Raw genomic sequence first — 17302 nt, 5'->3', positions numbered from 1 at the left:
GTCATTTTGGTACAGTATGCACTCTAGTGGGAGAGGGGGGCAGAGTTCAAGTTGTCAGGCCACTGGTATGAACTCAGTGTGTTCCCCTGGCCCTGCCAAATTCCTATTTTGAAATCCTAAAGCCCAATGTGATGGTATAAGAAGGAAGGGCCTTTGAATGGTGCTTGAGTCATAAGGGTGGCGTCCTCATGAATGGCATTAGTGCTCTTATCAGACCTCATGGGATAGATAAGTCCCTTCCACCAAGTCCCTTCCACCATGACGGCACAAGCCTCCAGAACTGTGAGAAACAAATTTCAGTTGTCTAGAAGCCACACAGTGTGTGGTATTTTGTTATAACAGCCCAACAAGACTAAGGCAGCCACAGAGATCGCAAACATGAACATGGGAACCCTCATCTTCTTCCTGATTCCAGCTGCTGCTGTTTGCCACAAGGAAGGAGGCAATAAACTTGAGTCTGCCAGGAACCGCGGAACTGATTCAAGGGTGGTTCCTGCCACCTTATCATCTCAGAGCCCACGTCATTCAGGGTCTGGTATTACTACTAAGCCAAGTGTGGCACTGTCTGACTGGTCAAGCGTGAAGACGGTGGTCCAGGGACGAATGGACACGAGCCGCAGCAGTGGGCATCGTTCTGCCACAGCAACACGCTCAGTGGGAATGATGAAACTCACCAGGAACACAGTATCAAAGAGAAGACAATTTCTGAATCATTTCAGCAACAGGTAAAATGCGTCATCTCAGCATCTGACTCTCCCTCTGTCACTTCATAAAAAAGACGGCTCCCTCACTATGTAACAACCTACGTGCGTGAATTCGGAAAGAGAGGAGGACTAAGGCAAAATGAAGTTAGATATGCCAGGAATTTCGTCGGTTCCTTTCAATGTCTTTTCATTCTTGAAGTTTCCAGTGGTCTGCCCTACGATCCAGACATGGCATTTGGCTCAAACGAAAGGACTGCTCTTTCCCTCACCTTGGGAACACACAGACCCCTCCACATAGTGCTCCAAAGGGAGACAGGGGGAATAAAAAACCGTCGGATTTGTGAGCTTTTCCTGCTAGACAAGCAGAAGAATGAGACTAGATAAGCCGAACAGTATGTAGGTCTTATGGCTGACAAGCAGCTTTGTTAAATGTAAAGGAAAGATCAAAACACCCAAAGAACAATTACAGCCTCAATCAAAATGCTTTCTCATACCTGACATTATATGCTCTTCGTGATTCACCCAGCCTGCCCTGAGAGACTCTGGCACAGTCCCCAAAAACAATAGAATGTATTATTTGTTATTTCCACCTTCCTTATGCAATGTGCGAGTCACAAAGGGCCACCCCCACTTGCTGCCGAGTTATCTCTTAAACACAAATATAATACCACAGGAGTGAATTCACTGCTGACAAGACACAACCCAAACCCAGAAGGTTCCTGAGAACTCTGGGATCCGCCTACTGTAGCAGGACGCGGGCTGAGTGCTCCGGCTTCCCAGTCAGGTGGCTCTGGGTTTAAATCTACATTTCATCTTTTGACTGTAGGACCATGGCTAAGATCCCAAAGCCTTGGTTTCCTCTTCTAGAAAGGGACAGTTTGTACGATTAAATATGAGATGTGCTGTCCGGTGACCACACAGTGGGCGCCTCTGAGAGCTCACTGTTGTGGGCCTTGCGTGCCACAACACGTTAAGACTCCCTGCTTCCACCTGTCTCTCCATTCTCTGCCCCACTGCCCAGCTCAGTTACTGGGCTGGGTCAATTACTCAGTCAATATCCGAAAACCTTCCTGGACCAGCAGGTCTGCTTCCAGTCTCTTTCTTAGATCTGAATTCCCTGTCACCTGAACTTTAAAAAAAAAAAAAAAACTTTTGTTAAAATGTTGGGAAGAGAGAAGATATAGCAATGAAAGAAGGAAAACAGTGCTACAATTCCATTTAGGGAGCCTGGGAGGAGGGCCCCCGATCTTAACCCCACACAGGCACACTGTGTTAAATTCTTAATTTCAGCAGCATTTTAAGAACCATACATTCTGTGGATGTATACACTGCAAGCCAGAGCAGGAAGACCAGGTTTTATGATGCTGTTTTAATTTTTCTAGAATCTGTTCCTGCTAGGCATTGACAGACATACCCTTTTTTAAAATATAAAGCTAGAAGTCAAGAGCCAGGGTAGTCGTGAAGAATAAACAAACAAAGCTTTGCAACTCGAGGGGCTGCCCCCTGAATTTTTCTGCCATGACACCCACGTCTGCCGTCAGTCTCATGCACTGTATGCAGAAAGTCTTGTCTAGTCACAAACCATTTAAGTGACTTTTTTATTTTTTTTAAAGTCTGGGCAATGGCTTGTTATGTTTTAGAAATTAACTCTGACACTGGCTTTCTAGACGACGTCCATCTGGCAGCATCTATACTCCAAGTGTGAATTTTTGATAATGCAGCATGAAACTGATGACCAACACTCGTCCTAATAACGTCTGGGATCTCGATCTCGACACCACTGTCACTGCAGGCTGGAAAGCTTTGCTGTGGCGGCTGTCCAGCACGTCGCAGGAGGCCGGCAGCATCCGTCGTTTCTGCCCACAGATGACAGTAGCTCCTGCTCTCACTGTGACAACCACACATGTCTCTAGACCTTGCCAAATGTCCCGGGGATGGAGAAGTGGGTGCAAACTCTCAACTCGGTTGAGAAACTTGCTTGAGAACCACGGGTCTGGGTTATAGAAAGAAAACAATCATTTGTTTTCTTAAAGAAGTAAGAGAGTTATTAAGAACTGTGATAAACTGCATGGCCCTGGATGACTCAGGAGGCTGAGCACCTGACTCTTGATTTCAGCTCAGATCCTGATCTCAGGATTGTGAGATCGAGACCCGCATCGGACTCCGGGCATAGTGTCAGGCCTGCTTCAGATTCTCTCTCCCTCTGCCCCTCCTGCTTGTGCTTTCCTCCCTCAAATAAAATATATCTTTTTAAAAAATTGTGATAAATTCTGTTAACAGATGTTTTGATCTTAAGCCCACCTATAATACGCACATTCTCCTCCACAGAGGAATTTATTACAGTCTTCAAAATATGTGACCAGGGGCGCCTGGGTGGCTCAGCTGGTTAAGCAATTGCCTTTGGCTCAGGTCATGTCAAGTCCCGCACTGGGCTCCCTGCTCAGCGGAGAGCCTGCTTCTCCCTCTCCCTCAGTCTGCCTCTCTGTCTACTTGTGCTCACTCTCTCTCTATCAAATAAGTAAAATCCTAAAAAAAAGAAAAGAAAAAAAACAAAGTATATGTGACCAGACTATTTCATTCAATTTATCAATATTTCCTAGATTTTGACACATGGAAGAGACAACTCTTTTTGAATGAAGGAAATAAGTAATCGTCAAATATAGGCAAAACTATCAAATCTTTAAGGCATCAGTCTTCCGAGACTGAGATTTTTGTACATCCTTTTCTCCCTATCACCCGATCTCTTACTCCAAACATACTTTTCTGTGGAATTATCTGATCTACTTGGGATCAGAACTAAACTGGGGGCACTTTGGTGGCTCAGTTGGTTAAGCATCTATCTACCTTCAGCTAGGATCGTGATCTTGGGATCCTGCGGTCAAGGCCCACGTTGGGCTCCCTGCTAGGTGGGGAGTCTGCTTCTCCCTCTCTCTAGGCCCTGCCCCACCAAGCTGGTGTGCACTCTCTTTCTCTCTCAAATAAAATCTTAAAAGAAAGAAAGAAAGGAAGAAGGACGGACGGACAAAACTGAAAACTATAAGGACAAGAACATTCTTCCCAATCTGGAAACCCAGCACCTGAGATGATGGGAAATTTCTATTAGAAGACCCCGAATCTTGACTTTCCTATTCTATTTAGTTTTAGGAGGAACTTTAAAGAGGTTTTGTTGTTGTTACCAACATGTATTTTAAAGGAAGACAATGTTTTTAGCAAAAAAAGAAAACGACGAAAATAAATTAAAACCCTTAAGAGAAAGTGTGCATGACCACTTTAAACTGCGAGGTTAAAAACAAAAAAGGTCTGTTTCCTTAGAAATGGGACCAAAAAAACCTCTTAGAATTATGCTTTTCCTTTTATCTTGTTCCCTACATCTAAGTATCAACTTTTCGTTCATCAGCATTTCCCCCAGCCTAGCTGAGGGCTTCATTATCTTTCATCAGGTCTATTTCAACAACTACCTTATCTGGTTTCTCTCACCTTCTTCTCATCCTTCTTTCTGGATCAGTGGGGAAGGTTACAGAGTGTGGGGGGAGGCAGCCTCATGTCATCATCATCTAGAAACAAAGATTAGGTGAGTGCTCCCCAGGAGTAGAGATGACAGTTCCCAATACCCATCCTAGAACTCAAATCCCTTCGCCACTTGCTCTAACCTTATTTCCTAACGACTCCTTTCTCCTCTTCCCCACAAAGCACTGATACTACCTTCACTCTTGCCTACAATCCAAATCTTGTTCAAGCTGGTACTGTCTACAATGCTCTTTCCTCCTTTGTTCACTTGCAGGCTTCCACCAGCCACTCCCAGACAGCAAGACCTCCCCTTATTCAATAGCTAATCGCCATCTGTTTGCACCCCTATTAGGGCAATTGCTTACTGGCTTCTTCTAGCCCTTGAGGGGCTCAGGTCTCTGTATCCCTACTCCAAGGGAATATGAGACCAGACTGGTTCTCCAAGCAGTTCTCAGGCATCTTCTGTCAACTTGCTGAAAAAGTCTGTCCTTTAAAGATGCATCAATTTCAGATAGGTCAAAAACATTTAGTTGAGCCCTTGAAACTGTCAGATGTGTGATGTAACAGGACTGCCCTCCAGGAGCCTTTAGCAGAAAGAAGGGCAAGATGGAAACACTGCTGGGCACAATCTGTTGGATTCCCAAGTGGAAGGAAGGGGAAGGCCCTTTTCTCTATACATGGTGTGGAAATTTCTGAAAAGCTTCTTGAGGAAGGTGGTGTTTGAAGTAGGATTTCGCAGCTGGGTGGTGACTCTGATGTTTGAGACCTTCAAGTACAAGAAGTAGCAAGGGATAAGGCCAGGCAGGTGGGGTCTGAGGAACAACAAACAGCCCAGGGGAGTTGGCACCCAGTGGGGGGGGGGTCTACTGGACAGCGGTGCCCTTAGTCCAATAGATGCTAGGCTCTGAAAGGCTCTGTGTTAGATAGGAATCTGCACTCAGTAGGGATGCCTTTGAAAAGTCCAAGCCAGTGGTCAAGTAACAGAACCATAATGGGGGAAAAATATCTTAACAATAGCACTCAGATTGACTAGAGGGGGAGAGCAGACGCTTGGGTCTTTAGAGCAGGTGAGACCCAGTGAGGGGAGTTGGGAAAGGGGAGCAACTTTGACAGGGCCTGTGGAGACAGCATCAGGAGGATGGGACACACAACTACTTTAGGGGGAAAGGGGTGGACAAGGTCTAAAATTCCCACCCAAGGTGACTAGCTTTATTGCTAGAAGTAAGAAAGCCAATACGAGGAAATGAAACGAAGAGCCGTAAGAAGAACATAATGCCGCTGAATATTCAACTCACAGAATGCCAAGGCAGGAGGGGAGAAATGGAATAGTTCACAAGTCTATGTGCTCACAGCATTTCACTTACCTACAATGATTTCTAATGTCTAGAAAATAAAAGCTCTGTGTTTATTTTGCTTGTCTCATGCTCTCTCATTGGTCTGACTCACTCCTGGGGACAAACCCCGGGATGATCTGTAAACCCGTCCTAACAAGTTGGAGGCCCCAGTAACGTATACTTCACTAAAAACACACATGGATGGGTCTGAATCATCTCTCTTCTTGCCCTAAATGTCAGAAAAGTCGGCCTGGTCGGGATCCACGTGGTTTGTTGTTTTCCTGTGTAGAAATACACCTGACAACTTCCCAGATGGGGAAGCAGTTTAACAGAAGGCCAGCACACCACCTCACAGAGAGTGACTCATAAAGAGGTAAGGGATTCCAGTTCTAAGCAAGGGTGGTGTGACTTCAGGAAGTTTGACCAGCACTACAATCAGTTTGGGAACATACTATTAAGTCTGTTTTCTGCAAAGAAAGAAGGAAAAACAAACAAACAAACAAAAAAACCTCCAAGCAATTCCTCAAAGGCGAAAAGGAACCTTTAAAAAGGTCACCTTTTAAAAAAAGATTTGCACTCATTTAGAGGTACAAATCCAACATGGAAATCAAATTATGAAGTGAGACAAGCCCATCCCCGCCCATGCTATAAACACTCCATTAACAGTGTGGTTTCAGGCAGCCTGTTCAAACTTTCCACCCGATGCTAATCGCATTATCTCATAGGTTAAATTATACTTGAACGGGAGGTCTCCCATTCAAGTACCAACTTTCCATTCAATACTAACATACCAGAAGAAAAGGTCTAGAAAAGAGCAGCCCAAGAGTTTTAAATCCCAAACACCATGCTGGTTTTGTGCCTCAGATTTTTGTTGTTGTTGTTGTTTTGGTATTTTTAATTCTAGATTTTTTTTAAGATTTTATTTATTTATTTGGCAGAGAGAGAAATTACAAGTAGGCAGAGAGGCAGGCAGAGAAAGGGGGAAATAGGCTCCCCACTGAGCAGAGAGTCCGATGTGGGGCTTGATCCCAGGACCCTGAGATGACCTGAGCCGAAGGCAGAGGCTTAACCCACTGAGCCACCCACGCGCCCCAATCCTGGATTTTCTACTTGTAGAGTCAGTGTATGATTTACAAGAGTAAACAGGCTGAAATGTGAAAAGAGCAATTGAGGCATTCCCAAGGTTTCACTGAAGTCATTTCACCAGCGTTTCTAGATCAGGAGAGGCCACACGGATGACATCCAATAGCTCTCCATGGAATTGGCGCACATATTCCCCCTTTCCCTATCTCCTGTAAAGCTCCCATTTTAAGAACAAACTAATAAAAAAAAGTTTCCTTCCTTCCCCAAATCTTTACACATACCCCGTTAACCGTTTTACATAAATCACTACCACCAGCTTGGGCACCCCCTGGAAACTGGTCCCTGCTGAGAGCCATCAAGTCTCCTCAGGAAGCCATGAGCCGGATGGCACTACCATGCTGCAAAGATGGAACTTCTTCCCAAGTTCACCTTTCACCAGGTCGGTCCACAAACACTCAACACCAGAACAAAACCACCCAGTGAAAGGTGAACTTTCACCCCTACAGAAATCACCCAAGGCTACGAATAAGACTCAAGGATTGAGGCAGCATGTTTTGGTAAGAAAACCACTTAAGACTTTTTTATCACAATTAACTTTGCTACCAGTTGGTAAGTCACAGTCCTTTTTATTACAAAGTTTCAAACATAGAAAATTAGGGTAATAAACACCCCATTTACTCTTCATCAAAACTGAACAATTTTAACAGCCTCTCTTATATTCACCTATTTTTATGTTTGTTTCAGGCAAAGTATTTTATAAATTATAACCACATTTCCCCCTAAGTAATTTAGTATGTATCTCTAAAAAAAACAAAGACATCTTCCTCATAACTATAAAACTAGTATCACCCCTAACAAAATCAAAATAATCCCTAATATCATCTTATCACAAGTATCATTCATACTCACATTTCTTGCAGTTATTGTTCTTAAGCACTGAGAAGTGAGACTAGAAAACTATACCAATGGTTGGTGACGGTCCATTTCCTTTTTGAGCCATCCTTTTTCTCAAAGGTAGCTGCTTACCTGATTTCTTTATCCTTGCTTTGAGTTCAAGTGTCCCAAAGATAACATCCACCTAAGCTCCAACTATAGATCTGTTATTAACAGCGACAACAATGACTTCATGAAGCAAAGAAGTGGAGGGAAAGAGAAAAAATGCTTTTCAAGGAAAAAAAATTGACAAGGACAATTTTCTAGACACTGGGCTATTATATTACTCAAATAGTCTCCCCTTCTTTTCCCTTCTGAATCATTCCTCCTAGCCTCGATTCTTCAGAATTCATTATTCTTAAAAGTGAATATTAGAAACTTTTGGCTCTTACGTCCTCCCTCTGGGTTTCTTTTTAATATATCATAACAAGTGTGGTTACTCCTTGCTTGCTCTCACCTTCCACTCATTTTTACCCCCCTTAGTTATATAATTGACTTGCTTTCCTTCACTGACAGCACCCCTCTGGAGACAGACAGTTTCCTTATCCACAATTACAACATGCTTTCCCCAGGCCTCAACCTCCCTGCTCTCACCAGGCTCCACTGCACTGCCCTCTCCAAGTCCAAGGGGCTCCTTGGGAAGCTCTTCTGTCTTTGTTTCTTCCTGGTAATTTATTCAGAGATGGGAATGTTACCTGTCTGCAGATGACTTATAAATCTGGGAAAGGTCAGGATAAATACATATTTACTTAATTTTCCTCTAGAGTCAGAATACAAGTACTGAGCTGCGTGTGAAATGGGAAGAAAGTGAAAGTCACCTTACTAATTCTAACAAAACTCTCTCCTATACAATGGTTAGAACGCCCTAGGTGTGGACAGTGCCTTCCAGCGCTCTCCAGGCAACAGCAGTGAGGGAAGCAGACTCTGGAGCCACATATCCTGGGTTCGAATCACACTTCCTAGCTGTGTAATATTGTAAGACACTTAACTAAATCTTTGAACTTCAATTTATACTTGTGAAAAATGCAGGTAATAACAGAACCCATCTCCTGGCTTTGTTGTGAAACCTGCATGAATAAATAAAAGTAAAACCTTGAGTTAGCAAAGTGTTTAGGTAATAGCACTAAATAAATGTGAGTAGATTATGCTAACTGTGACCTAAAGATTCAATTACGAAAAGTAGTTATTTCTTCAGTATCTAATATTTATCACTGGCAAAACTGGCTGAGATAATGTTCCTTGGCATACTCTGTTAGTCCATAGGCCTTTTTGAAAGAAAGTTTGGTTATTTTAATTTTAAAACCCAGGCTTTATCTCATGTAATACAGAAAGTACCCGAAGTGTTGTTCAATGCTAGTAGTTACTTTTGTAAATAGATGATTCATGCTAATTAAACTCGCAACCCAGGAGAATAAAATTAGCTTGTTTCGACATTTCCTTTTGTTCAGTAATTACACTTCAAGGTTATGTAGATACCACATTACTATAATTTTGCCTGAGAGACAGACTGCACACCCACATCTTTAAAAACAGGCACTGCCGACAGAAATCCAGGTGCTTGCTGAGTAAGAGCCCTGCAGACTTCATAAGCAAACCTTCCACTAACCTTGTGCTCCACTGTTACTTCTTTCTGCACATATCGTAGCTAGTTAAGGAAGGCCTGAGATCATTTTTGCTTGTTATAGATTCACCGGATTTGCAGGAGGATGAGAATTTAAAAATAGAAGCCAAACGTGGCTGTCGTTTCTCTCCGATGCGTGTGTTCCAATAGCAATCTGTTCGCCCGTGATGACAGCAAGCGTTCCATCAGATGACTTAGATTTTCATAGACCCAGTCAGAATTCCACTACTGCTCAAATGGCATGGGGGGGTGGGGGGAGACACCTGAGACCTACAGATACATCACATTCTGATCCATTTGGTTTCTCCAAGCATCGTCTTTATAGACAGCTATCTGGGGATGGCTTCCATGAGAGGTGATAACAAGGCAGTAACACTAAGAGTGCTCATTATGTGCCTGGCATGGCACTGAGTCACTGACTAAGTTAGGTCACAAAGAACCTTCATGACATTGCCTAAGTAAATCTCCTTTCCACAGATTGGGAATGCAGAGCTGAGGAAGAGAAATGAGATTTCAGAGGCAATGGCATGCATACCCAGGTTTTGGGGAAGCCTGAAGTTTATATTAGTTTTAAAGGGGGGGGGAGGTCATATTGTGAGTACAAAATTTGGTTTAATGCCCTAGAGGGGGTCGGCATACATAAGGAATCCCGAGGTAGGAGCTTTCATGGTAACCAACTTGTGTCTGCCTGACGGACCCCGCTGAGCTGCAGAGACAAAGAAATCTGAGGAACAGAAATGTGAATTGTAAAGCAAAAATCACTCATCTTTAGAAAAGCTTGGCTATAACAAAGTGGCACATGGCTGAAACAATTTCTTTTTAAATAGATCTGGTTTTTGGTTTAGTATATCAGGAGAGACCGGGCAGTGGGGAAGCAAGCATACAGGATGAATGAGCCATCTTTGAGGGAGAGCCAAGCAGTCATTTACATGGTCTGAGTCTGCATAATGCATAAAAATTCTGAGTTGTGCACTGCACGTTCCTTAGGAAATCTCTGCCCTTTTGGGTGCACTGAGAAGTCAGAAAGTTTAGACACGATTTATTGGCGATGCCTTGTGAATAAAACTTGTGTGAAAGCAGCAATTGCTTTTCTAAACACGATGCCAATTTTTCTCTACTGTTCGCGAAATATGCGATGCGGAATCAATTGTTTGTTATACCAAGAAAACTCTTACTTATCCAAAATGAGAAAACTGTTTTCCCAGAAGGAAGGAAGGTCTTTCTTTTTTTTTTTTTTTTCCAAAACACATCTCCTAATTTTAGAATTCAGTTTAAGGCGACTCTTAGTACCACTGTTATCAGAGCGTGGCTCTGAGAAGAAGTTCAATTCATATTTTATCTTTTCTCAAAGTTTCATGAAACTTTTTTTTCACATGAGGAATTTCATGAAAATTTCTGATGAAGAATATGGGAAAGGTGTTCTGAACTGTGATTTTCCTAAAAATACTGAGCTGTCTCATATTCTGAAATACACATGAATAGAGCTACATACAGCTGCCCAAGCTGTGCACTACACAAATCCAAGGGCCACCATTTACACAAAGTGAGGAGCGCTGCCTGGAGCAGGATAGTGCAGGGCCCCAAGGGGAAGAATGGTTGCTGCTTCTGCCAGAAGGACCTGCTTAGGAAAATGAAGGGGGCAATGTCAAGAGATATATGGGCCAGCTGGATGCAAATGGCTAAATCTGGGACAATCTGAACATCAAAATAAATAAGGACAGGAATAGATTATAACCCAATGATTGAAGTAACAATCCGTAATTCTGTAATAGGTGAGTAAGCAAATAAATAAATGGGAGAGAAGGAAAAGCTCTCCTTGCAGTACAAAGACAACAAACAAAGGAAAGAATCAACAGTGGGGTCTGGTTAGAAATGGGCCGTTCTGCCCCATCTTCATGGTAAAAACCGAATCAGACCGAAATCAATAGCGGCACAAGGACAGGGTTGGGGAGGTTTAGAGAAGGACCACTTTTCCTTTCAAATATCCTAGTAATCACTAAGTCATCCTCACAAATGGGATTAGTGCCCTTATTGAAGAGACGGGAGAGAGACGGTAGAGTGTCTCCACCAACTGAGCACACAGCGAGAAGACCACCACCTACCTGCAAACCAGACACCAGACCCCGGATGGTTCCTGTCTCCAGAACGGTGAGAGATGAACTGTTTATAATCTCCCCCATCTACAGTATTTGTTATAACAGCCTGAACTAAGGTGGTCCTATTTCACAGTTTTTTTTCCCTTTAAGATATTTTCTTTCACGTGAGGTAGTATGATCTTAGAGTCTATGTTTCCCTTTAGCTTTGGCAACCTCAAATGTTCGACTAAAAAAAGTATCATTTCCTTTTCTTCTTAATTTTAATTCCAGTATAGTTAACATACAGCGTTATATCAGTTTCAGGTATACAGTCTAATGATTCAACACTTCCATACATCACCCAGTGCTCATCATGGCAAATGCCCTCCTTAATCCCCATCACCTGTTTAACCCATCCCCCTACCTACCCACCTATCCCCCTACCCACCACCCTACCCCGTTTCCGAGTTAAGTGAACCACCATCTTCCTTACAGATAAAGACTAAGCTGTTGAACATATCATATCTTTCTTCCTAGTGGAAGCTGAATGGCTGTTAATTAAAAAAAAAAAAATGTTCAAGACAATAAAACACAAATTCTTGAGGAAATCTTTTCTTCTGACACCATGAATGTCCTACCCAGAACAGCAGGTCCCAACCTCAGCTGCATAATTTAACTACATAATTTAAAATCCTGATGCCCAGCCCACACTCAGGACTAGTTACAGCAGAACCTCTGGAGATGGAGTCTGGGCACTGGTCATTTTTAAAGCTCTCTAGGACACTTCAATGTGTAGCCAGGTTGCGAGCCCTTAAGCATCTACAGCAATAAAGAATTGTTATCTTTTGTGGACAGATCCAAAGGATTCACAAAGGTTTTTTTAGAATGAGTCTCACTGCCTTAACATAAAGAGAACAAGCAGATAGCCAGAGGGGAGACGGGCTGGGGGGATGGGAGGCGGGCGGGGGAGGCGGAAACAGGTGAAGGGGATGAAACGTACATTTACCATGATGAGCAGTAAGTACTATATATGGAATTGTTGAATCACTATATTGTATACCTGGAACTCACATAACACTGTATGTTAGCCATGCTGGAATTAAAATTTTTGTAAGTTAAAAAAGAATCAGGCTCACTTGTTGAGGAATGTACAGTCCAACTAGCAAGTGAAGTTATATGTGTATCCAGAAAAAGGTAACTGAATGAAGACTGGGGTCTGTGTCAAATGAACGTGAGACACCATACATACATGTGGGCCACCCGCAGAGTGGGGACGCCCGCACCCACCTGACGCAAGGACAGGCCCTGATGATGATAAGAACAAGGCTGAGGAAGGCCACTCCGGGCAGGGAATCGCATGCTTGGAAAAGTAGCTGGTATGTCCGGCTAACAGTGAGGCAATCGGGCTTACTAGAGGGAAGGTTTGCTCGCCAGGGCAGAAAAGGTGAGTGTGGAGAAGCGGACTAGAACCAGCCCCAGGGGGCTTTGAGAAATAAGCCAACAAGTCCGGTGGCAGTTTGGAGTCTCTATGGAGATTTAGGCTAAGGACCAAAGGAAAGCATTCCTTTGGGAAGACCGCATTGATAAGCTATTCCCAGTGAGATCAAGGAAGACTGAAAGAGAACACAATCTATGACGAGAAGAGCAAGGGTGTATCCGGTAAAGCTGCGTAGGTGAGATCAAGCACAGACTTACACCTTCCTTTACAGTTTTCCTTAAAAGACAAGCACCAGGAGTTTGGGCTTCCTAAAAATAGCACAGATCTCACCTGTCATGGGACCTCCTGGCAGGAGAGACTGGGCAGGCCAGAAGGTTTTCTTATTCTCTGGTCCCTCTGCCCTGGTTCCCAGTCCGACAGTGTTAATACTTTCTGCTGCCATACGTTCCTCCTTTTTCCATGAACGCAACTCCTATGGTCAGCAAACGTAACTCTAGGGGGCAAACTTTCAGGCTAGACAAATTCTTTCAAATATATATATATATATATATATATATATATATATATATATATATATATATTTTTTTTAAAAGAAGAGTTTTGAGAAGCTGGGCAATCCTGAGGTCATACTGGCAATTTCAATCTCCTAGGGGTCAAAATGGGGGCCAAAGTATTCATTTATACAATACATATGAAACACTTACATTTGTGCCATTCTAGCCAGTGCAACCACAGTGAGGTCCCTTTTCCTGAAAGGCAGGCACCTCTCTGGGCATTATAAACGTTTCACTCAAAAACATAATGGTAGTCTAGGGCTGTGTAATTTCTAAGTAATCGATCAAAGAGTTCTCCTACAGAATCTGAAAAACTGAATAATTACAGAGAAAAAAAAAATCAAGATTCTTTACATAATGATCTATAAGCCACAGAGATAAATACAGGATCACATGTTTGTTTGTTTGTTTTTTACAATGCATTTGTAAGCCAGCACTACTGAACCTGTATTTAAGCCACTAGATGTATCCCGAACTCCTAGACAGGGCTGACACATACAACACAGTAAAGCTGGTTCAATGGCATCGCTGAACCGAATGGCATTCAAAGTGAGGTGAAATGGCAGCTCTCACCCTGATTTATTCACTAAAGCAGAGAGGGCATCTTCACTACCTATATCCCACATGCCTTGTTGCAAAGAGGGCCATGCCCAGGTATCCGAGCTTCCACCCCAGTATTCCTAAAGCCAGCCCACAATGCTCATTTGCCAAGTGGCGTCTTGTAAAGCCATGCCCCAAAGCAACACCCAAGTGGTGCCCAGGGTTACTCAGACACGGCAGCTCACATACGGATGCCATCCCAGGACGACAGAGACGTTCTCTGTGTTTGTAAAGGGTTCATTTTATAAATGTCTAGTAAGAATCCACATATAACTACATGCAATTAATCAGAAACTGCCTATGACAAAATGAAACTGAACTTTCACTGACAGATAAAATAACCACAGAAACACATTTGATTCTTCTTTTTCTAAGTCATCATACTCTAGTTCATAGACAAATCCTATTTTCTCATTCAGGAGGGGTAAATTTGCATATTCAAATCCCTTCCTCTGCCTTTCTCACCCCTTGAAGGGAGCTGTACCTGCATAATGTACTGGGATCTCTATCTTTGGCCCAATGACGTAGTGTCCCTCCTCCAGGCTGTGGGCAGTGATGGTGGTCCACTGCCGGCACGAATGAATCAGAAGGTATTCGTTTTCCCGCAGCCCTTCAATGCATTCTCCTGAAAGACATAATTTTGTATAAGAAACTTAGAATTAGCATCTGCTTGCTTCATACTCTGCAGTAAAATTTCCTTAGTTAAAACTTCACTAATGCAGAAATCGATAGTTCATCCCAACATGACATAGGCTTCCCTCCAAATGAGTACAAAAAAGGTATTCTACAACAAGCGGACAAAGGCACACAGGATTCCCTAAAAATGTTTCCACTTACCTGCGAAGATATGCTGAAAACCTCATTTTATCTAAATGACTGAACTGAAGGATAATAAAACATTTATTAAGTGACAACAATATGTTGGGTACCACCCAGGTGCTTTGCATGCATTATTACATGGGATGCAATAATATTATGAGGTAGGTATTGTTCCTTCTTTACAGGTGGGAAGAATCGAGGTTCAGAATGTTAAGTGATAGGTCTGAGCTCACAGATTTAATCAGAAGGAAAGTGAAGATTCAGGCCCAGCTCAGACTGACTCCAAGGCTCATGCTCTTAATCACTAAAATACGACTACCAAAAATATATAATAAACTTCTCTGTTGAAACAGTACTTGATATTAAATGCTAGTATCTCCTTTGAAATTGTGTGTTTTGCCAGTTCTTTCTGGCCCCCTACCAAATTTCCCAATTAAAAATAATGACACTTTACAGCATGCAAATTAAATTATTTTTTTTCATTTTGATATTTTCTGAGGTACATTTTTAGCATCTGAACCAATGGCAAATAAATTATTTCAAGAGAGATATTCATCCCCTGAAACTTAAAAAGACTTTTTTTTTTTTTTAAGATGCTGAAACGATCTGTCTCATTAATCCCGGTTTAGTCATTTTCAATGCTCAGATAATATCTGAAAAGGCTCATTTCTTTATACAGAAAACAGTTAGCCTTTCTTATTTCTGAGGGTTAATATATCACAATAACCAAGAGTCAGGGATTTCACTGGGTGTTTTGAATGGAATTCAAAGTTCACTAAAAAGTTTCAGTACTTTTGCAATACAAAAGAAGTCGAGGAAGCTGTAACTGGTTATCACAATCATAAGCCATCAAATCTGTTTCTAATGCAGTAAGGCCATAATCTTTCAAATAGTCTTAATGAAAGAATACTTCACCTTGGTCGCTGGAGACACAGATGGGGAGGAGGGATGAGAAGGATGGAGAAAAAGCTGCAGATCTGGAAGAGGTCCTCTAGCAGGAATGAGAGGTCCTACTCCCAGAGAAACTGCCGCCGAAACCAGACTACCCTGCTCTTCACACTTTGGGAGACAAGGTTCACAATGTCCTCCCGAGGAGGCTGCTGGACCCCTCTGCAGACCCCTCAAGCATGCTGGAGCAGGAAACAAATATCTGGAAGCGCTACTCCCAAGGAGGAGTCCTCTGGTTTCCCCTGAGGCTTCCCACCGGGAGGCAGGAGGGGTTACAAGCACCCGCCAGGAAGTCCAAGTCCAACAGACCTGGTCTAGTCAAAGCTCTGTGCCCCACCACTATGCGGTCTTGGACAGAAACCTTTTCCCCTCCGTGAGATGGGGCAACAACAGCACCCTGCTTCACAGAGGGGCCATGAAGATGCACTGTGACAGCGATGGGAAATGTGGCTCACCAAATCTGTCACATGATGTTAAAAGGGATGAGGAAACGTCAACTATTAATTTTATTTACTGTGCGCTTTTTCACCCTAGAATTCCATCCTTATATAAACTTCATAATTTAAGTCCTATTATCTTCCTACAGGTGAGGAAATGCCCTAACTTCAGGGCAGTTAGGAAACGTGCCTGAGGCCGCATAGCAGAAACGGACTGTGGGTCCCTCTATGTCTTCCCCTGTTCTTTCAACACCACACTGACTTTTGCCTTAAAAACTGCCAACCATCTTCTAAAAAACTGACCCTGAGCTCCAAGTCTCACTCAAGGAAGGAGGGAGACAGTAACAGCAACAAAAATGAGTAATGAAATCATGAATGCATTAGAAAGTGAAGGGAGCTATGGGAAAAAAGAAAAAGTAAAGAGTAAGAGGATCAGGAGGACTATACATAAGAGGAGTAGTTTGCAAGGTTGGCATTTTAAGGTATCTTTAATTCATTTATCCAACAAACACGTATCTCCTTATTTGCTTAGCTTTTTCTGAAAATAGCTTTATTGAGGAATACGTGATCTACATATTTAATGTGTCCATGTCGAAGACTGGCAGTCATTTATGGAGGATCTTTCATGCAACAATCCATGGAGGAGTGGGCGAAAATGTAAAGAGAGCTTGGTCCCTGCAAGCAAGAAGCTGACATCCTCGGGGTGAGATGTGCTCACATGTGATCTGAAGTAAAGTAGGACATGACTGATGCTAGGCAAGAGGAATAAAGAATCTGGAGTGGAGACGGTGACTTTGGCAGAGAAGATCAAGAAAATGTCAAGAGGAATAGATAGCTTTGGGGCTGGTCCTACTTCTCTGGCAATGGGAGGAGCCAGAAAAGGGTTTGGGGATGAGAGACTGGCCAAAGCTCTCCTTTAGGAGAATTAATCTGGCAGGACTCTAAATGCTGGATCGGAGCAAGGAGAAACCAGAGCCATGGCAGGTAGGTAAGGAAACTCAGAGGAAAAACACAACCACCATTCAGGGAAAAAGAAAACTGTCATTTTCTGCAACTAAACTGCTCTATCATAAAACTGTTTTAATTTTATTCCACAGTGGGCTCTAAAGAGGCAGCCAAGAAACAATTGCAGTCAAGTTAATCAAAATGAAAATTTAATGTTAAGTCCTACGGCTAGCTGATGTAGTAAACACTCTTGTCAAGAGAATTCAGGATGATTTTCAAAGCTATAAAGTAGTAAGAAGCCAGT

The 17302-nt window shown here is 42.8% G+C and overlaps 1 protein-coding gene across 4 annotated transcripts in view; it reads right to left on the bottom strand.

The window, feature by feature from the left end:
• GAREM1 (GRB2 associated regulator of MAPK1 subtype 1) overlaps positions 1-17302 on the bottom strand; it is a 202630-nt gene that overhangs the window by 110308 nt on the left and 75020 nt on the right. For all 4 annotated transcript variants that reach the window (XM_044243207.1, XM_044243205.1, XM_044243206.1 and 1 more), the window contains exon 2: positions 14334-14474. In XM_044243207.1, coding sequence (XP_044099142.1) covers positions 14334-14474 — 141 coding nt within the window. The remainder of the gene's footprint in view (positions 1-14333; positions 14475-17302) is intronic.

The sequence above is a fragment of the Neovison vison genome, chromosome 3 (genome assembly GCF_020171115.1).
Source record: "Neovison vison isolate M4711 chromosome 3, ASM_NN_V1, whole genome shotgun sequence".
Classification (NCBI taxonomy): domain Eukaryota; kingdom Metazoa; phylum Chordata; class Mammalia; order Carnivora; family Mustelidae; genus Neogale; species Neogale vison.
Note: the sequence above shows the minus strand (reverse complement) of the source record. Positions and strands in the feature narration are given on the sequence as shown.